The following is a 22,014-nucleotide window of genomic DNA, read 5'->3' on the forward strand; positions in this document are numbered from 1 at the left end:
CAGTTATTTTGGAAAAAAACGAACTTTTATCATCATAGCAAAATGAAAGAACTCCAAGGGGATATATAAAGATAAGTGAAAAGAAGACAAGTATTGGATGATTTTGTCCATGTGCATAATGCAATGATATAAAACTGATTAACAGTTAAAATTAAAAGAAAAACTAATGTGTATTGAGAACAGAAATAATCTTAGGAAAAAGTAGGGGATGGAGACTTACTGGAGACCATGTATATAAAAGTCAACAGGACCATACATTTTAGAGAAAGGAGAGAATTCAAAGATTACCCAGCTTTATCTATAAGAGAATTTGCTTCTACTAGTACCTCTTGAAGGACAGGGATGACTGGTGGGTGCCGCTGTTGGAGGAAATATAGTACCATAAGTGTGTACGCATATGACGACAAGCTGCCCCTAGATGCATCACCAATATCACACATCTAGGGAAGGAAAAAAGGAAAAATCTCTTATACATATATACCATTTGAAGTGCTTTCTGCTGTCTGTAGCCATACTATCTATGTTCATTAAAGTAAGGTGCTTACATAAAGGACTAAAAAGCCTATTTCTTAGAATGCTTTAATACATGCCAATAAAAATAAAACTGTAGAGGTAGGCTAGAAGGGAAACTGGTGATAGTGGTGGAAGGTAGTGGAAACTGGTGAAAGGATTAGTGTTGAAACACTACACCTGAAACTCAATCAATCATAAATATCTTTGTAACTTTTAAATTCATTGATTCAATAAAAAACACATTGAGCTATCAAAAATATAAAAACAAAACTGATCAAAAGAAAAATAAATGGGGCCGGAGTGGTGGTGCAGTGGTAGGGCATTTGCCTTGCACGTGGCTGACCTAGGATGGACCACGGTTCGATCCCCTGGCGTCCCATATTGGTCCCTCACACCAGGAGCAATTTCTGAGCACAGAGTCAGGAGTAACCCCTGAGCATCACTGGGTGTGGCCCAAACACCAAAAAAAAAAAAAAAAAAAAGAACAATAAATGAGATAATCTTCAATTCCAACAAAGCAGTGAGACTATTCACTTCAAATAAATCATAATGTAATGATTTTGCTTACTGAAGAGAGCTTCCCCACTAGGTAAAAGAAGCATTATATGTCTATAGTTTTTCACAATAACATACAGGTTTTCTACAAGCTTTGAACATACAATCAAATTTCCTGATAAATGACAACGGGAATCATATTTACCTTTGTGAATACTTTCATTGTATAGCACAAATATTTCACTCTGGGATCAATAGCTGAATAAGCAAATAAAAGTCTTGTATTATGAAGAGCCTGTTCAAAAGAGAATCATACACTAAGACTATCAAAATGGAGAGGGCTAAAACTGGAAAATTCTGAAAAGGTTTACAATGTGATTTATCTCAAGATAAAGACATTTAGAAAAACACTAATACTCACAAGATAACTGTGAGTTAACTCACATTAACTGACTAAATAATTAAGATCTCATGATTCCAATAATACTTAATTTTGTATAGAAAGGGGTTTCCCAAAATATTTAATATTTAAATAAATGCTTTAAGGGGATAGAGTAGTCCTAAAAGGCTCTGAAGTAAATCAAATATGCAAACATATACAAATAACACACTGCAAAATTAAAGAAGGCTGAAATCCAACACTTTGACGTTCTGACTTCATCTTATTTTATTTTATTGTTTTTCTTGTGCTTTAGTCACACCTGTCAAGCTTACTCCTAGCTTTGCTCTCTGGGATCATTCATGGCTGGGGAATACATGGGGTACGTGGGATTAAATCTGGGTTAGCTTGTGCAACAAGGCAAGCATCCTAACCATTGTACTATCACTCTGGCCCAACAATTAAGTAGTTTTTTCCCAATCCTCAAATAAAGACTATAAAATGTGCCACAAGATGTTTCTCCATTTCCCACGGTCAGTTATCTTAACCTAATAATTTCCTTTGTCCTTAGCTTACTCTCAGCATCTAAAATTCTTCACTTATACAAAAGCTGTCTGTTCATTAATTGCTTGATAAAACCAATTAGATCTTAGGTCAGGGAGAGATAGTACAGGGTTTAGGGAGCTAACATTCCATGCTGTTAACCAGGGATCTGATCCCAGGTACCTAACATGGTCTCCCAAGCCAGGAGTGATCCTCATTAGAGCCAAAATTAAGTCATATGTATCATTGGGTATGAACCCCCCTTCCCCCATCTTTAGAATTAACTCAATAAGATATTTGTTTGTTTCTGGGCTTTAACAGCGATGATGTTCATGGATTATTCCTGGCTTTGCACTCAGGAATTACTCCTGGCAGTGCATGGGGACCATATGGAATGCTGGGGATCAAACTCAGATTAGCCATGTGTGAGCCATGCACCTTAGCCTTGTTCTCCCTTATTCCCTTTCCAGCTCCCTTGGTTAGAATTTTATTTAACAAAACTGTTATGTTTGCCCAATAAACAAGTGAACTTAACTGGTCATTAAAAATCTCTCTAAAAAGTTATCTAGCCAAAATATGTCATGGGATATATTTTGAAGGTGGGGACAGTGAAAAATAAACCAACTAAACCAATCCAGCTAAACAATCTTTTTGCCTTTTTACTCCCTACATTATGTTTAAAAGGGGCAGCAGAGATTTTCACCCATAAGTCTCACTAGAGACCAAGAAAAGTAACTGGGTTACTAGGGTCCCAAGGACAGCTTACAGAGCAGTAGGCTACAGCAAGAGGACAAGATTTCAGTAGATAAAGAATGTTATAAGGGTTGGGCCAGAGTGATAGCATGCAGGTAGGGTGTTTGCCTTCCATACAAAAGGACGACGGTTCGAATCCCGGCATTCCATATGGTCCCCCAAGCCTGCCAAGGAGCGATTTCTGAGTGCAGAGCCAGGAGTAACCCTGAGCACTGCTGGGTGTGACCCAAAAACAAACGAACAAAAAAAAAATAAGGGCAAGATTCTAAATGTGTAACCTAGAATGAGCATAGAGATAAAAAAAAAAAAAAACAAGTAATGTCATACCCTTACACCATAAAATAATAGGCCTGGAGAGAGACCTACACTCATCTTTTGTGGTAACAATAGCTAGTTTTAGTTTCAGAACACTAATAGCAACATAATCAACGTAATTCAGAAAAATAAATAAAATGAGAGTAATAGCTAATTTAATAAAATTTTATAATTTTTAAAAAAAAATTTATTATTTTTGGTTTTAAAATTTTATAAGTATTTTCTTTCCTTGAATCTAAGCAAAAGAAAAAAAGGAAATTTTACCAATGTATTGTACAAACTGATGTCCACTTCTAAACCACTTCTCAAATGGAAGAACTTTACAATTGGCACCTTTGCTGTTGTAATAGGCAAAATGTTCCTCAGTCCTATTTAGGAAATAGAAATCATATCACTGAATACAAGCAGTGTGGAATATAAAAAACCTTAAGCTCAAGGTCTACCATAAAAATAATATAAATGTTTTATTTAACTCACTAGGATTAAAAAATTCTGTATCTGTTAAAATCCTTCTGAAATGTTGACAATTGTTAAGTACAATCATTTCAAGTACAGTATAAAAAAAGAGGAGGCTAGAAATATAATACTGGGGTTAAGGTGCTTGCCTTGCATGTGGCTGACCCCAGCCCAGTTAGATTGTTGTAACTGTATTTGGCCTTCTACCAAGTACTGTTCAGGCATGGTTCCCCCATCATATATTTCAAAGATATCAAAATTAAGGTCAGAGAAAAAGATGAAGGAGCTAGAGTTCATGCTTGTATACAGGACCAGCTTTGATTCCCAGCACTATACAGTTTCCTAAGCACTGCCAGGAACACTGAGCTACAAGTAGCCCACATACCAACAGTGTGGTTTAAAAAAAAAAAATAGAAACAAGCTACTAATATTACAAAACAAATATCCATAAGTGATTTATCACTAGTACTAGTAAATTCCGAGTATGTAATACATTAAAACAAGATTAAAAATATTTTAGGAAAGCTCATAAAGGTACCTGAATGTTTTCTGAGAACTCTTGCCAATTCTTCAATAGTTTTTACACAGTCCAACCCCTGCAACAAAAATGGTGTCAAAAAAGGGCACTCATCAGTATTCATAGAAAACATCCTAAGGAACCAACTGAGCATCCTCTACCTTTCCCTTAAAAGCACTTTAATAAGTACTTTTAGAGGTGCTCTTAAGGCTGACATCATTATTTAGAAGCGTGAACTATGAGCGAAAACAACTTCTTTTGCCCTTCTAGGTAATGATGCCACTTGGAACTAAACTATGTTACAACATAAGATAGATTCTACGGCCCATCTTATTTATTCTGTAATGGCTATTAAAAGCTAAGGGATAATGAACTACGAGGCAAAATGATTAATTCTGAGTACTCCATAGAAGAGCCAAAAAATATAATGTATAAAAGAAGAATCCTACCAATACAGATATTTCAAATAAGCCATACTTAAAATATTTTGGTTAAAATTTTCCAACATAAATACTGATGGTTTGAAACATATTCCAGAACATATCCTGAATTTTAAACTGTAAACCCCTATTAGTTTTTTAAGTCATGAAAAATCAGTATTGATTCAATTCAATTCAATACTGATCAGATATTAAATCTAATAAGCTTATCCAACTTATTCACTACTCAGGCTTTCTTCTGGCTATTTCCAAAATTAGTTACATCTGCAAAAAAAAAAAAAAGTTCCAGGGCCACTGTGAAAGTACAGCTAGCCTTGCATGTGGCCAATCTGGGTTTCATCTTCAACATCCCCTCTGTTCTCCCAAGCACTGATAGGAATAAGTCCTAAGTGCAGAGCCAGGAATGATTCCTGAACATTGGTGTGTGTGTGACTCAACAGCCCCCACTCATCCCACATCCCCCAAAAGATAGTTCCAGAAGTAAGGAAAGTCATAAAAAATCTTTTTAAAAAATAGTATTAGGGGGCAGAGTGATAGCAGAGAAGGTAGGTAATTTGCCTTTCACACAGACAGCCTCGTTTCCAATCCCAGCATCCTATATCATTTCCCAAACCTAAGCACAGAGCCAGGAAGAAGCCCTAAAAGAGGTTGGGTGTGGCCAAGAAACCCAAAAACAAGCAAATAAAAAAGTAGCATTACTCATTTGAATGAACAGTTCAAGGACTACTGTTTTAAAAACATGAAAATGGGGGTGATGTATAGAGACAGTACAATGGGTAGGGTGCATGCCTTGCATGTGACCAACCTGGGTTTGACCCCCAGTACCTTTATGATCTCCTGAGCACTGCCAGGATTGATCCCTGAGCAATTCTAGTTATGCCCCTCTCAAAAGAAAAATATAAAATGAAAAAGAATCAGCATTTCTCAGTTTTTATAACTTTATGCACCGTTTGATAGTTTTTATTTTAAAATGGTTTTTTTATATTGTCTCATGCAGTGGGGCAGGAGAAGATGTTATGTCGACAGAGACTATTCCTGGCTCTCTGCTTCTAAGTGATTCCTGGTGGCACTGGAGGCATCATGTATGGTGCCAGGAAATAAGCCTGTGTCAGCAGTGTTCAAGCAAGGATCTTTACCCCTGTACTATCTTTCTAACTACCATTTTATATTTTATAAATGTCTCCTGAGGCTGGAGCAATAGCTTAAGAGGCTGACATGGTTTCCCAAGGCTGGACTGGAGTGGTCACTGAGCACTTCTGGGTCTATCCCCCAAATAATATCAATAATAATCTTCTTGTCCACCAGAGCTGACAAACATTTTTTGTATTGCAAGTAATATTAACTGTTTCAACTACTCAACACTTCTTAGAGCAGCAATAAGAAAATCAGAAATGAAGGGAATGGCACTGTTCTAATAATGTCTTCACAGCAAGTTGTGGGATGGAGTTAGCCTATGGGCTTGAGTTTGCTGACTGTGCTCACGCAAAACTTTGTTCGTGTTAAATTTTGTGAGTTTATTTACATGCCAAACTCTGTCTTTAAAGCTATGTCAATAGGACACTGAAAAGGATGATCTGGCTTTCTAAAAGACTTGTAAGCCATTTTACTTCTTTATTTTTTTTTCTTTCTTTCTTTCTTCTTCTTCTTTTTTTTGGGGGGGAGGGCCACACCCAGCAGCACTAAGGGATTACTCCTGGCAGGCTCGGGGGACCATATAGGATGCCCACGATCGAACCTGGGCTGTGTACAAAGCAAATGCCCACCACTGTGCTATCGCTCTGGCCCCTTGTACCGTATCTACGCCGAGTATATCCCGAAAAATGTTTCAATATGCTGCTAAACGAAAGTTGTCTGAATATTGCCACATAACATTTTTTCCAACTCGATCCTGCACCAATCATTGCAAGGCTGCTTGGACTGCCTCTCTAACTCAGCCAATCCAAGCAGGCTTTTTATGCATGCAAATTAGACAATGTTCTGGACCCAAATCTACACTGTAAAAAGCCTGTTCAGATTGGCCAGAGTCAGAGAGGAAGTTTATTACAGTAGAACCTTTGAACCTTTGCTTGTTGTGATTGGCTCACTGTGGTACATACAGTTGCAGCACAGGAACGTTCTGCCTGATACAGCGAATATAGGCCTAAACCTATGTTTTAACTGCAAAATTAGGGGGTCCTCTTATACACCCAGTCGTCTTATATGCCGGCAAATACGGTAAGTCATTTTCAAATTCAGTTTACTAGACTGAAAGAATAAGCCTTCTCCACATTCACTTCTAAATTTCTATTTTTTGGCTTTTGGGCCTTAATAACAATGCTAAAAATAAGGAAGAAGTTTTGTTCCTGCCTCAGAGTTTAGGGATAGTTCCCAGCTTAGTGATGGGGTGACATGCAATACGAGGCACCAAACTAGACAAAACACACAGTCGATGTTATGCATTCAGTCAGAATACCAAATGATGTACTCTAAATGGCACAGTGATAAACCTGAAAAATACTAGGTGCACTGTCAGTTAATTTTGTCCAAATCACACTGCCACAGTAAATAAAAATTTTGCATGGTTACTATACCTCAGCAGTTTCATGTCCATTAATAGTCATACAGACATCCAGGTCACTCTGTTTGAATCCGAATCCATTTTTTGAGGAGCCAAACAAGCTCAACTTAGTTCCTATTAGGAATATATAGAAAGTAATGATTACCTGAATACATTTAATATTTTGATCAAAATAACACTTTTATGAATCAAACCTAGTTAACTATCTTATACTGAACTCACAAACTATGTTCCTATGAATCAAACATTATAAATTTTCTCTCAAGATTTGCTTGTAAATACACATACTATAAATAGCATAACAAATACCCAATACTATATTTTTAAATCAAGAACATTTCAAGAAAAACGTCTAATATCAACATATATTTTCATTTATTATACTTCATGATGCAAGTACACTACTTAATTGACATTTTATTTTGGATTTTGTGCCACATTTGGTGATGCTCAGGGGTTACTCTTGGCTATGCGCTCAGAAATCGCTCATGGCTTGAGGGACCATATGGGATGCCGGGGGATTGAACTGCAGTCCATCCTAGGTTAGCATGGGCAAGGCAGAGACGCCTTACCGCTTGTGCCATCGATCTGGCCCCTGACTTACATTTTAAAAGAATGATGTTGACATTAAACATAATACTAAGTTAAACTCCCTCGTGGCATCAGCTAAGACAAACACTGTATCAGTGTTTTCTATATCACTCAAATTCTCTATACTAATTGAAGACAGGGTGGACCAGACCATCTTAGATTTATCAGCTAAAGTCCTGCAGCAATATGATTATCTTCTTATTCTCAGAATTTAATTTCCTTATTACTGATGTACTCATTCTGTTAGACCTTTCTTTTCAGAGAAAGGCACATAATTATTTACCTGGGAACTCCAGTCTTATGAAACTTTCTAGGTTTTGTCGAATATGTTCACGCGCCTGATCTTCTGAAACAGTTGGAGAAAAATCCTCTGTTTAAAATAGAAACATTAAGAAACAATGACTGTTTACATTGTCTAAAATTTTTTTTAACTTTATCAAAGTTAGACTTATAAGCTAAAAAGATAGAAAACAAGCAAGCAAGCAAAAAAAAAAAAAATCCTTAAATTTCATGTGCCTTCTAGATAAAACACATTTAGGAGTATAGCGAATGCCTTTAAATGAGTCTAATATTGAGAACACTCTAAAAATGTAAATTAAACTAAATTTAATTTTATAATTGTTCTTAAGAGATCCATGGATCTATAAAGGGAACAATGCAAGGATTCCTCAAAATGTAAATAAATACAAAAATTTGTGAATATTTGCACATTTATTTTTATAAAGCTGGATCTAGTTTCCTTTATAGCTCAAGACTCAAAATCACAAATGTCTTCTAGCACAGATATCTCAAGATATAATAAAGATGCATCAAATTCTACTATTTGTTTATTTATTTATGTTTTCTACTCATGAGCCATCATTTTCTCCACCCTCCACCCCCTTTGATATATCACTAGCATTTATAAAACCAGACCTAGTAAGGAAAAGAAGGAGGTCTGGAGACACAAGCATGAACTTATTATCATGAATACTTAGCTTGTTCTGATTACTAAAAAATAAAAATGAGAATATTCTCAGAATTCTCTGTTCTTTTTTTGGGGGGGCACACCTATTAATGCTCAGGGATCATACATGGTGAGGCTTGGCTAACCACATAGGGGTGATCAGAATCAAACCCAGGGTGGCTGGGTGCAAGGCAAGCATCCTAGCTACTGTACTATCTCTCCATGCATCTTTATAGAACTTCAAATTTCCATATGCCTACATTTCCCATTTCCTATATTTCCCTAATTTCCCTACATTAAAGAGCCATATGGAGGCTATTAGAGATCATCTATGGTCAGGTTTTAGAAATGCTAGGTTAAATAATTAAATGGAATTCTTTACCAATCAACTAACTCTTTGAGGGTATGGTGAGTGTTATTTCAAAATTTGCAGACCAGTGAGATATCTTAAAGGACTGACTGTGTATTATGCATGTGGGAGGCCTGGGCTCAGTCTCCGGCATCAAATGCCCCCCACCGGAATTTCTGGGATTTGCTCATGAGCACCAGGTGCTTCTCCACCATCCTCTCCAACACCTCCAATTCCAAAACAGTTATTCTTTACTTGACCTGAGGAATATTTGTTATAAAATACTAAATAATAATATAAAATCATTTCAAAAAACACTAGTTGGGAAACACAAAACTCTAAACTTAAGACTTAAAGTGATCAGGTGCAGAGTGGGGCAGGCAAACCACTTAAAAAAATCATCTGTAATTCTTTCCTTTCTCCATGTCTGTGACACTCACTTACTGATTGTCCCAAATAGAAGCAAATACATAAACCACTATGGACATATGAAGACTGGAACAGACTTAACCTAGATTATGTAACTAACTGACTTGCAACTCAGAGAATGAGAAAAATGTGAATTTAATATTCTGAACAAACCCAAAAGAAATATTAATGACTTACTATAACACTGCATGCAAACTTGATCTAAGATATATGAAAATTTGGGTGTTAATGGTGGCAAAGGTTCCAGCTGGATTCTTTTGAAGTCCTCAGGACAGTCCTTCTTTAGATGACCTTCTCGTTTACATAAACTGCATACTACTGTAGGAGTCTGCAGAAAGATGGCAAAGCAAAACAAGGCTTAAGATAAACTATTTGGCAGGATCTTGACTTTTTAAGTGCACAGTTTACTTCATTTTCCAAATGATTGAAAATATATTGGATGCCCTCTGTTCCCGAACCTCCTGGCAGAAGGAACCTCGGTAAAACTATTTGTTCAAGGGAGTCCGGTCCAGTAGAGCATTTGTTCCAGGGATTCTGCTTGAGGCTGAAAGCTTGGAGACATCATTGCTCCAGATGAAGAGGGACTACACAAAGAGGGGCAATTACCCTCATTAATAATTCTAATTGGGCTTGACCTCAGGCAGTTCCTCCTCCCTCACAGAAGGCTCAGGTAATCAATAGTGACTTGCTCCAGGGCACTCTTAAACCCCATGGTTCCAGCATAGTTTTTCCCTAGCACCTCATCCCTCTCTCCATTTTCTTTTACCCTTCAGATATCCTAGTCCCTCTTTTGGTTCTATGTAAGTACTGTTCTAAGTTAATAAAGGGTTTTTGGTCATCAACCTGGACTCACTCTTTATGGGTCATAAACTTGGGGAAATGTACCAGGAAGAGGGAACAGGACAACAGGGTCAGAACACATGAAGTCATTCTGAACTGAAACAGAAAGACCCTAAGAGAAAAAGGTTATTATTTTCATTACCTATGAAAATTCCTGAGTCTAAAAATAAAGAAATGGACTGAGGGTTGTACCACAGTGAAAACCAACACCTTACCTAGCAGGAGTCAGGAACAAAGCTATGTCTGAGCACATAAGAACTGGAAAAAGGGGACTGGAGAGATAGCATGGAGGTAAGGCATTTGCCTTGGATGCAGAAGGATGGTGGCTCGAATCCCAGCATCCCATATAGTACCCTGAGCCTGCCAGGAGCGATTTCTGAGCATAGAGCCAGAAGTAACCCCTGAGCGCTGCCGGGTATGACCCCAAAAAACCAAAAAACTGGAAAAAAAGACATTAAAGTTTGATCTCAGGTCTCCTTCCTAAGTTTAGGATTAGCTGATTACCTTGCCTTTGGTGAAGGAGAGTTTACTAAATTCATAGAAGAAATCAGACTGATCCACAGGTGCATTTTCCTCACATATGCCTTTATCTTGAAGACTGATCTTATTCAATTCTGTCAGGAGAGCTCCATCTATGTGTGTTTCACATTCTTTCAAGTCTTCATACCCAGCGGGCCCACCTAATTCACCTTCTTCAGACAGGGCATCCTCATCCCCTGATCCAACATAAGTATTGTTTAACTCATCTTCATTAGCAATGTTGTCTTTATCTTCCCTGTGGGTAGTAGTGAGCCCGAGTTCTTCACCCTCCTCCTCTTCCTCTTCCTCAGAGTCAATGATTCCTGATGTGTGGCTCTGATTAGAAGAGGCAAAGTGACTTAGAATACCTTTCAGTTCTTTAGTACCTTCTATCCTTTCTTTAGCATCAACCTGCTCATTCATGCTAGCAAACCCTTCACTTTCTTTAGCTGTAGGATTTTGGCAGACATCTAAATCATTCTGTGTGCTGTCACAGATAACATGATCTCTCTGCTTGCCATAAACTAGATCATAGACAGTAATAAGATGTGTGCCTTCCCTTGCAGTCTTCTCTTTCCCATTTTTATCTTCAGTTTCTTTGTGGTACTCTGCAACATCCTGATAATCACCACAGCTGACTTCTGTCTTGACAGAGCCTGGACTTCCAAGCTGGACATCAAGATACAGGTTTCCTACTTCATCTGCTGGCAGGCTTCCAGTCATCTCTTTACTGTCAAGGGGCTGAACCTTGTAGGGATCTGCAGCTGAAGGGGCTGCACCAATTCCTTGAGCCAAAACTGAGTTTTTTAGTTTACCACCTTTTATTTCAACATCTGGATCATGCACTGCTACTTCTTTACAATGCTTGGGAATACATTTGACAGTATTTAGAGGCTTTGCAAGGCTGGATTTTGTAATTCTGTGTGGTAGAGCAAAATACTTATATGTTGTCCTTAAACAATGAAGTATATATTCAAATACAGGTTGATTATTTAGGGTCCTTGCCACATTTCTTTTAACAGAGTAGGGATCTGTAACAGAAACAAAACAAAATCCAACACTCCGATATATATTTTTATTTCAGGTTTTAAAAGTTACCCTGCTGCAGATAAACAGTAAACACAGAATTTATCATAAAAAAGTAAGAAACAACAGTTAAAGAACAAAGAGAAAGGCTTCTAATAATCTTATCTCTTAAGAGAGCATATGCTGTTCAGAACCAGAATCCTCACCTACTATTCTGTGATTGTGGGGACAGGAAAGGCAACATCAGTGCAGCTCCTATAACCTAAGGAAGCAAGGTCTTCCCACCAGGCTCTCCTGAATACTCTTCCTCCCCACTCATCCTGTGCCTGTTCTTGGATCAGCTTACCTCCACTCTTCTGCCCTGGGAAGCCCCATCACTGAACTGGCTGGACTGAATTCAGGGGTGAGAGGGAGGCACCAGGAGGAAACAAAACTTCTGTCAATCTTTTCTCCTCCCCTAGAACTCCAGCGGGTTAGGCAATTGGCCAGAAGAGCTGAGCCAGAGAAACTGCAGGGGAGGGTTTAACATGTGAGATCTCTGTGATGGCACAGAAGTTATGCTAAATGCAAACATAAAGCCTGATGGAACATAAAGCTTGATGAAAATCAAGCGAATATAAAAGTATTCCATTTAGGAAATTTTTAAATTATTAGAAGCAGGGGCCGGCGAGGTGGTGCTGAGTAAGGTGCTCGGGGCTTACATTCCAGAATTACTCCTGGCAAGACTGGAGGACGATATAGGATGGTGGGGATCAAGTCCAGGTCAGTCATATGCAAATCAAGTATCCCTACCTGTAATATCACTGCTTCAGCCCCAAAGTTGATAATTTATAAAGAATTCAGCAAGCAATATTTTAGTTGCTTATATTATAAATTATGAGAATCTATTGCAGCATCTTAAAAATTCAAGTCTTAACAATTTCGTTCCCTTGAATAATGTGTGAAAGAAATTTTATTTTTGGAGTAAGGCCTACCTACCTTGCATACATAGCCAAAAAGGCTGAAATAAAAGAATGTATGTCAAACTAGTACCTTGATATTGAAATAAAATGGAACAGCATACCTTCAATGGCAATTCGCTTTTTGGGCCAATCCTTTGATTCACGAGACACTGATTCTTTAACTCGGATACTTATCACTAAATCAGCCAAATTAAATTCTAATGCATAGAATCGAAGCAATTCCACCCAGAGCTGCCCAACTGGTACTGATGGCTGGTGCTTTAAGTCAAATACTAATGATACCTATTAAGAGCAAAGAGAAAATATACAGATCATTATTATTTAAGATCAGCATAATCTGAAAAACTACAGAGATCATTCAAACACCATGTATTTTTTAAATAAAAGAAACCTTAGCAAAGATATGAATGTGACAATCCATCTAGCCAAATAAAATCTATCTTGTTTACTAGAAAAAGCAGTCTTTTATTGCATTCCTGGTATTAGAAAATGTTAAAAATTTACTTATTTTTAGAGACAGGCACTTTTTTTTTTTTTTTTTTTTTTTTTTGGTTTTTGGGTCATACCTGTTTGATGCTCAGGGGTTACTCCTGGCTATGCGCTCAGAAGTCGCTCCTGGCTTGGGGGGACCATATGGGACGCCGGGGGATCAAACCGCGGTCCATCCTATACTAGCGCTTGCAAGGCAAACACCTTACCTCTAGCGCCACCTTCCCGGCCCCAGACAGGCACATTTTTAAGAACCAGGAAGCATTCCTAATTTTGAGCATAATTTATAATCACAGAGAACTGTACACAGACTACTATTATTTTCAGCACCAAGTTCTTCTTTTTACTGCCTTTATTAGAGGAGGGCAACTTTAATAGATCACACAGATGGGCAGTAGGTGAAGACTGTAAAAAGCTCAGTGAATCTGTCAGTGGAATCTGTCAATTGGAAAGTAAAATATCTCTTGATATCAGAAACTTGAGTCTAATTTTATATTCACAGACTTGGCAAATTGGATTATACTGTGATGTAATACACTGGAATGCATAGGATTAAAGGTAGGGGGAAAATGGATTCAAATAGAAATTTGCTGTTTCATAGCTTTTAATTGCTCTATGACTTAACCTCTCAGGTTGGCAATGTAGCACAGTGTCTAAAGAAATTAACTAGCTTTGGAACGGGACATATTTAGAATTGAAATCCAACTCTGCCATGTATTAGCTGTGTCAGATCCTGATTAAAGTATGCAAGCCGTCTAAGCCTCAGTTTCCTCATTTGAACAATGGGGATCATAGTACCCACCTCATAGGGTTGTTGGGAGGACTGAGTGAGTGTCTGTAAAGAGCTTAGCACAGTGCCTGGCACACATGTTCAAAAAATGGTCGCTACCATATCTGCAGAGTAGGGATGATACCACCTATAACACAGGATAGTTATGAAGATTAAATCAGAAACAAGGGAATGCATCTGGCAGACTTGGTTGTTTCCTGTATTTTTTTTTTCAGTTTAGTTTTTTTAGGAACAATAAATTCATGTATCATTGAAACATGTCACAATTAGATGATGCTCTTAAGAGGTTATCTAGTTCAACTCCCACATATTTCAAGAGATGGAACTTTTTAGTGACTTGTTAAAGGTCCCACTGATTATGACAGGACAAAAACATTGTCACACTTCAACTTATACAGACCTTCCACTCAATTTCAGAAGTGGCAAAATACTTCATCTAAGTAGCATAAAAATATAAAGGTAACGTAGTTATTGGACTTATGGCAAAAGTTTTTCCATTCAAATTTCTTTTGCTTTTGCCTTTTTTGGAGGGGAGCATACCTGATATGGTGCTCAGGGTCTATTCCTTGCTCTGTGCTCAGGAGGGACCCTTGGCAATGTTCCAGGAACCATACGTGGTGCTAAGGAATTGTATTGGGGTCAGTTGCATTCAAGGCAAGTACCTTACCTCCTGTCATCTCTCTCCGGCCCCTCATCACATTTTAAAAATTCACATTAAATCTCAACCACAATGTCTGTCAAGTAATATAAAGTCATTCATCAGGTGGATTTTCAAAGCAGAAGGGATAGAAAATGTCTAGATCCTAAATACTGTAGTTGAGAACACAAAGAAAACTCCCAGAAACTTAAAGCCATATTAAATTTCACCTTTATCCATAAGGTGTTTTTTTTTTTTTTTTTTTTTTTTTGTGGTTTTTGGGTCACACCCGGCAGTGCTCAGGGATTATTCCTGGCTCCAGGCTCAGAAATTGTTCCTGGCAGGCACAGGTGACCATATGGGACGCCGGGATTCGAACCGATGACCTCCTGCATGAAAGGCAAACTCCTTACCTCCATGCTATCTCTCCGGCCCCTTTATCCATAAGTTTTAGCACTAGTAAGGATTTTCTATGTATCTCACTGAAATTACAGTACCATAAATAAAACTTAAAAGATCTTTGATATTTTGGGACCAGTAGTACATACATCATTTTAATATTGTGGCATTAAGTAGAGCAGCACACTTTCTTTTTCAAATAAAACAGACACAAAGACTTAAGTGCTTACCACATGCTTGGCACTGAGTTATGCAATCTATAAATCAACAACCCTAAGAGAGTAACAATATCAACTCCATTTTTAGGTGAGGAAACTGGGGCACAGTTAGGTATCTTGCTTGAAGACACACAGCTAGTAAGTAGGAGAGCTGAGATACAATTCATATACTCTGGTTCAACTTCCTGAATATTATTTTATTTTTTCCCATTAGTGGAACCCCAAATAGGAAACAAAGCAGCTGAGGTAGAAGGCAATCCTTTTCCTATATACCACAATGCTCAAGATTCTAGAAAACAACTGGACAAATGATTCACCACTTTCTCTTCTTTTAGGTATAAATATATATTAACTATAGAAATTACATGACTTTATTTGTGAAAAACAGGTATTAGAATCCTGTATGATGTATTTTGTGGACTTTTAGTCCAATATGAACAAGGCTATAATATCAGTGCTTAGTCCCTAATCTGGGGCAGAATTCTATTCTTCATTTCATTTTGGTGTCACATCTGGTTGTGCTCAGGGGTACTTGGAAAACCAGATGTTGCCAGGTGGTACATGGGAAATCATATGTGGTGCCAGAGACCAAACTGGGGTCAAACTGCATGCAAGGCAAGTGTCCTAAATTTTTTATCTCTCCAGACCCTAAATCATGTTCTTAATCACTGACTTGTTATATTGTTAGTAATCTGAGTTAGTTGTTTTTTATATTACTTAAAAATACACAATATAATCTAAAAATCTAAATTCTTTGATGATTTATCACTGACTTATTTATAGGCTATTGCACATACACAAAAAGCATTAGTAACTAAATTTAATGACCTAGTTTTACCTTTTCTCCCTCCTCATTTATTCAAAGGACTAGAGAAAATAGTCATGAAAAGTTGATATTTGACAGAAAAGGATTGATAAGCTTAAACTCCATTGAGAACTAAATTAATAAAACTAGAAGTAAGAACAATATAACAGACCTGTCCCCTTTTGACAGGAATTTCTTTTGATGCTCCTTCTTTAGCTTTGTCTACATCCGTTGCTACATTATCAGTGTATTCCCAGATCACAGCATCTTTCTGAATGTCTTTAAGATTGAAATTCCCTAGTCTGTTTAAGGAGTATCCTTCAATCTAGGAAAAAAAGAAAAGACTTGTATCAGTGTGTATTCAGGAACATAAATGAAAAGAATGTACTTTTAAAATATATAAAAGGTATTATTTATGGATATTTGTGATACCTGCAAATTAAAAAAAAACACGTTTTAAAATAAAAGAGAAATACAGCTTGTGAAATACTTCTTTGGTAAACAGTTTGAGACAAGGTTGGGAAAGATGCCCACTCTTTAATTACTTTGATGGTTTCTGACTCTTGTTTATCTCAGGTTTGGCAGTTACTGCTTTCTTTTCACTTTAATCTGGGACGAATTTTCCTGGCTTGATGTATTTTGACTAATTTTGGATTGAATTCTGAATATTGTGATATGATTCTGTAATGTAAAATTTCTTTATTTACCTTACTTCAAAAGGTATTATGGATACCTTTTATAGGTAATTGGCTTGACAAAATGCAGACACAGCCACATTTCTCATGGACTCTGCCCACAGTTCAGGTTGACATCTTCAGTCATAACTTAGTTTCACATGTATGGTTCAATGAGTGTGTCATTAATCTAGAAATGTCTTAAGTCATTTATTTGTAAAACCTTATCAATATTATTACAAATAACACTTTTCTTCCTTCTCTCATATTTTGCATCTCTTAACAACTATCAATTTTTCACTTTGCTTTTTAGTTTGTCTTAGATCAGGCTCACACCTTTTCCCCGACCATGTCCTGTCTGATAAAACTGTCATTTATTATTACTGTGACAATTTTAACCTAGGATTTCTTTGGATTCCTTTGAATAACAATATTTATCTTATCTTATATATTATAATTATATAATATTATATAATATGTTATACTTATATAATATTTATATTACTCATCTGTTCTTGCAAATTGTTTTCCTTTTCATAACCTGTAACATATTAAATCCTAATTGTGTAAAATTCATGACTGGCTAATTACAATGCTGTGCACTCACCTTAAATTACATTTATTGCCTACTACGTGTTGACATTCTTTTGTTGGGAGCCAGAGCAATTCAGATCCATGGCACTGCACATGGTCCCTGAGCACCACAAAAAATAAGTCCTGATTGTAGCCATTTGTGGCTTTCCAAGTCTCTCAAATTTATTGAATACAGAATGCATACACTGGGTAAGAGAACAAATATGCCTTTTATTTTATCTGGCTAAACTTTATCTTGTTAAGCTAATAAGTTTACTTTTTGTTATAGCTGTAGATGTCAGGTTAAAACTTTCTCTAGTGGTGTCTTCATCTCCCCTGTTGTCATAAGATTCTCCAGAATTTCCTCAAGAAGGCATTGAGGAACATGCAGGGTTTTTTTTTCCATTAGAAAACTTTTCTTATAGAGCACTTAATATTTGGCAAAAGATGACGGGTAAGGAAGCACTGTACAATTCTCCATCTTTCTATACAGTGATTGTATAGTATAGTATAAAGCATTGTACAGTTCTCCATCTTTCTATACAGTGATAGTATAGTATAGTATAGTATAGTATAGAATAGTATAGTATAGTATAGTATAGTATAGTATAGTATAGAATAGTATAGTATAGTATAGTATAGTATAGTATAGTATAGTATAGTATAGTATAGTATAGTATAGTATAGTATAGTATAGTATAGTATAGTATAGTATAGTAAGTATAGTATAGTATAGTAAACTAGAGTGGTTAGGTACTGACAGAATCTAAGATGGATTTCTCTTGAGGACAGACTTTTGAAAACAGAATACTCTGGGCATATTTCAAAATCACTACTATTCTTCTTGACCCTGCCAATATCTTTAAGAGTATTTTTCTCCAACTAAGATAATCTGATGGGTGTTCCTTGAGAGAAAAAAAAAGACTAGAAATGTCTGGGAGAGTTTATGGCAGGGTGCACTTGTTCAAGTAAATATCCAAACTAAATCTTCCTAACCTGGTATTGGCTTCAGTGGCAGGATTCTGTCCTTGGGCTTTTGGTCAAGTTAGAACTTGTTTTAGTCATGTTTTTCCAATTTGGGCAGGAGATGGGATGGGGTGCCTTTCTCTGAGATCTGAATCATTTGATGCATGTAAGATGTGGATGACATTTTTCAGTATTTCTTTTTATAAACACAGAATGCTTATAAACAAAGAATGTCAGTTTCCAAGCTCAAATTGGACAGGCCAGTCTAGTGCAGGGCTAGAAAAGTGCTGAGTTTACACAGAAAATTAAGAATTCTAGACCAAGGCTGAAGTATATACTAAATATTACAGGTGCTCAAGGTTTAAGCCCTGCTATCAAATGTCCCTAGTGAGTATCACCCTAGTAAAAGTTCCATCTCTTTGATCTTTCCTTTCTTGGCTTTCATCCTCAATTATCTGGTGACTCCAGTTAACAGGCCCAGAAAGAATGGCTTTTCTATTAAAGTTATCTTTAAAGACAGAGCTATTGAAAAAACAGATATTTTGCTGATTATTGGGCTCAAAGTTTTGGTTTCTCCCAAGTTTGTTTGTTTAGTCTCCAGTCTTTCTTTACCTTGTTCTTTCGGGCATCTTGCTGAAAATTAGTAGTTGTTATTTATAACAAGGTTGGAGTAGTAAGAGGAGTTCTGGCCTCCATATTATATGGGAAATTGACTTTCTATTGAGGAAAAAGAGCAGTCCATTTCGTCTTCTGTATTGTTTCAGAAGCTTTATAGTCTTATCTAGAGGAGCCAGAGCTATAGCACAGTGGGTAAGGTATTTGCCTTGCATGTGGTTGACCTGCACATGGCAAACCCAGGGTCGATCTCCAGCTCTCATATGGTTTCCTGAACCTGCCAGGAGTGATTTCTGAGTTCAAAGCCAGAGTAACCCGAGTGCCATTGGGTATGGCTGAAAGTCCCTCCAAAAAACTTTATCTAAAAGCAATGGTTAATTTGACTGAAATCTTATTCATCATAAGGACAATATAAAAATAGTATTTGACAGTAAAGTTCTACATCTAGTAGAGTTGGTAGATGTCTTAACACATTTTTTAACTCTCATTTTTTATTTCAATAAAAGATAATTTCATATTACAAAGAGAACAAGTCGATCCATCCATTCATCACTGAAAAAATTTTAGAAGCATCTATAAAGTTTAGTAATTGATTGGGAAAGAATCCATTAGAACATAATTTCCACAGGTAGTGTTCTCATCTTTGCCCGCATTCTCAGTGAGAAAACTTTAGGATACAGAAAAAATATAAAAAATACGATAAGATATCCATATACTTACTACAATCCAGAATTATCTAGTATTAATATTTACTTGCAGTTTTGCTTTTGAAAAAAAGATGTGTATATATAAAACTCAAGTCAACCCCACCCCCTTCTCACATCATCACCTTCACTCTTCACCAGCAATCCTACCAGTTTGCTGTGTCCTTCTAGTAGATACATTAAAAACAAAAACCAAGCACGTTACCATTATCAATATATTGTTCTATATTTCATGAGGAATTTACTTCAAACTTACAAAAATATCAATCATGTGATTCTACAATTTTCTTTCCCCCCATTTTGAGAACTTTTACTGTAATATACATAGATCACATGTGTTTCATTTTACATATATACAGTATTATGTACTTAGTTTTCTCCATTTTGTTGCTGAGGGGAGCTTAAGTCATTTCCAATTTATGGCTACTACAAGCCACAGCACAGCAAACAGCTTGATGTATTTGTCCTGAACTTTCCATAATATTTTCCTATTCCTAAAGTCACAATCATTTTAGTGTATGAAGCATTTTCATATTTCTGACTTAATACCTTTGGATCTTAACCAGCATTTCTATGGTCTATTTTTTATTCTTAGAGAAAAAAATACTTTTCTCCAAATCATTTCTAAAAATAGTCCCACTATATTCTCATATTTTTTTCTTAAAAAATATGGAACGCTTCATAAATATGCGTGTCATCCTTGCGCAGGGGCCATGCTAATCTTCTCTATATCGTTTCATATTCTTTTTTTTTTTTTTTTGGTTTTTGGGCCACACCCAGCAGTGATCAGGGGTTACTCCTGGCTGTCTGCTCAAAAACAGCTCCTGGCAGGCACAGGGGACCATATGGGATACCGGGATTCGAACCAACCACCTTTGGTCCTGGATCGGCTGCTTGCAAGGCAAATGCCGCTGTGCTATCTCTCTGGGCCCATATTCTCATATTCTTAATGCCATTGCTGATATTCTAAATTCTAATAAATGCCATTATTTCCAGAGATTTTTCTGTTGGTTCACTACCATAAAACAGGTCTTCTGTCCCAATAATTCTGTCTCCTATTATATTATATTACTTTATATAATATGATACATAATATGATTATATAATGTATTACATATCACTATATTTATATTATATAATATACAATTATATACAAACATATACTTGTATGATATGTCATATTATTTTATTATAATAATTCTGTCTTATAATATCTTCAGAGAGCAATACAAACTTGATTGCATTTCCACATACAATGGAAAATTGTTCAGTTTCACCACTAATTTTGCTATCAGATTTTTGTAGATACAACAGTCTTTCTGTTTACTATTCTCATATCCCTAATTCTTAGCTTACTTTCTTCATTTGTGATGCTCATTTTCAAAATAATAACTTGATATACTATGAAGTATACAATTCTTTTTCAAGATATCCATGATATCCTCAAAGGGCATTTAATGAGTATGATTTTCTGGTGTCTGATGTGGTATGGCTTCTGACTGAAAGCTTTCCCACATTCACTGCACTGATAGGGTTTCTTGCCTGTGTGTATTAAATGCATATCTAGGTTGAGAATTAAAAACTTTCCACACTCATTATAACCCTCTAAGGGTTTCTCACCTGTATGATTTCTCACATGAAGAGAGAGAGGAACTCCGTGAGAAGGCTTTCCTTTCCCATACATATTAAGTCTTATCCCCATATGTAAAATAAGTGATGCTTGTTTAGAGGCTTTTCCACACTCGTTACACTCAATAAGGTACTTCTGCCCAAAAACTGTTCCACATTCATTACATTTAAAGGGTTTCTCTTCAATATGAATATTCTCGCGCTCAGTAAGATTGGATTTGCCACTGAAGGTTTTTTTACACTCCTTGCAAAGGACTTCTCTCCTGTGTGTTTTCTGGTGTCTTGTGAGGTTTGACTTCTGAGTGAATGCTTTCCCACAATCCTTACACTGATACGGTTTCTCTCTGGTGTGAATTTTCTGGTGTAAGTAGGTTTTCCTACTAGCAGAAGGATTTTCACAGTTGGATTCAAAAAGCTCTCTGGTATGGTATCTTGATGTTTAATGACATATTGCTTCTAGCTAAAGACTTTTCCACATTACATTTGAAAGGTTTCTCTCTATTATCAAAATGCTCGTAACTCAGTGAGATTTGATTTGTGATTGAAGACTTTCTCATATATCTTACAGGCAACAAGGCCACTATTACTAATCTGCTAACTGAGGTGTGACATCTGAATGGAAGTTTTCCCACATTTAACAGATTTCTCTACAGTAGAAATTTTCTGTCAAATAAAATTAACTTTTGGCTGAAAGTAGTTACATATTTCTTACATTTTTTTAAAACTTCTGTGTAGGGCCTTTCAAATGTAGAATGGGTATGTCATACACACACAAAAAAAGTCTTAACAATCCTAAGTTTTATCAATTTCAAATACTCAATGAAGTTTTATTACTTTCACTGGCTCTTTTCCATTATAAATTTTCTTGTCCTTAAAGAGATAAGT

At 36.5% G+C, this 22,014-nt stretch overlaps 1 protein-coding gene, 1 non-coding gene and 1 pseudogene across 3 annotated transcripts in view; all 3 read right to left on the bottom strand.

Annotated features, from left to right (window-relative positions):
- Window positions 1–22,014, bottom strand: part of TUT7 (terminal uridylyl transferase 7) — a 66,359-nt gene that overhangs the window by 26,322 nt on the left and 18,023 nt on the right. For both annotated transcript variants that reach the window (XM_049784130.1, XM_049784128.1), the window contains exons 10-19: window positions 16,141–16,293; window positions 12,732–12,912; window positions 10,628–11,673; window positions 9,461–9,611; window positions 7,843–7,929; window positions 6,982–7,082; window positions 3,993–4,050; window positions 3,263–3,366; window positions 1,214–1,303; window positions 327–440 (exon numbers count right to left, since the gene is read on the bottom strand). In XM_049784130.1, the coding sequence (XP_049640087.1) occupies window positions 327–440; window positions 1,214–1,303; window positions 3,263–3,366; window positions 3,993–4,050; window positions 6,982–7,082; window positions 7,843–7,929; window positions 9,461–9,611; window positions 10,628–11,673; window positions 12,732–12,912; window positions 16,141–16,293 (2,085 nt within the window). The remainder of the gene's footprint in view (window positions 1–326; window positions 441–1,213; window positions 1,304–3,262; window positions 3,367–3,992; window positions 4,051–6,981; window positions 7,083–7,842; window positions 7,930–9,460; window positions 9,612–10,627; window positions 11,674–12,731; window positions 12,913–16,140; window positions 16,294–22,014) is intronic.
- On the bottom strand, window positions 8,446–8,578 carry LOC126030305 (small nucleolar RNA SNORA72). Its single transcript, XR_007503100.1, has one exon. It is a non-coding gene; the product is annotated as a small nucleolar RNA SNORA72 (small nucleolar RNA).
- LOC126027946 (uncharacterized) lies at window positions 20,164–20,251 on the bottom strand (annotated as a pseudogene).

Source organism: Suncus etruscus, chromosome 1 (assembly GCF_024139225.1).
Source record: "Suncus etruscus isolate mSunEtr1 chromosome 1, mSunEtr1.pri.cur, whole genome shotgun sequence".
NCBI classification, from domain to species: Eukaryota; Metazoa; Chordata; class Mammalia; order Eulipotyphla; family Soricidae; genus Suncus; species Suncus etruscus.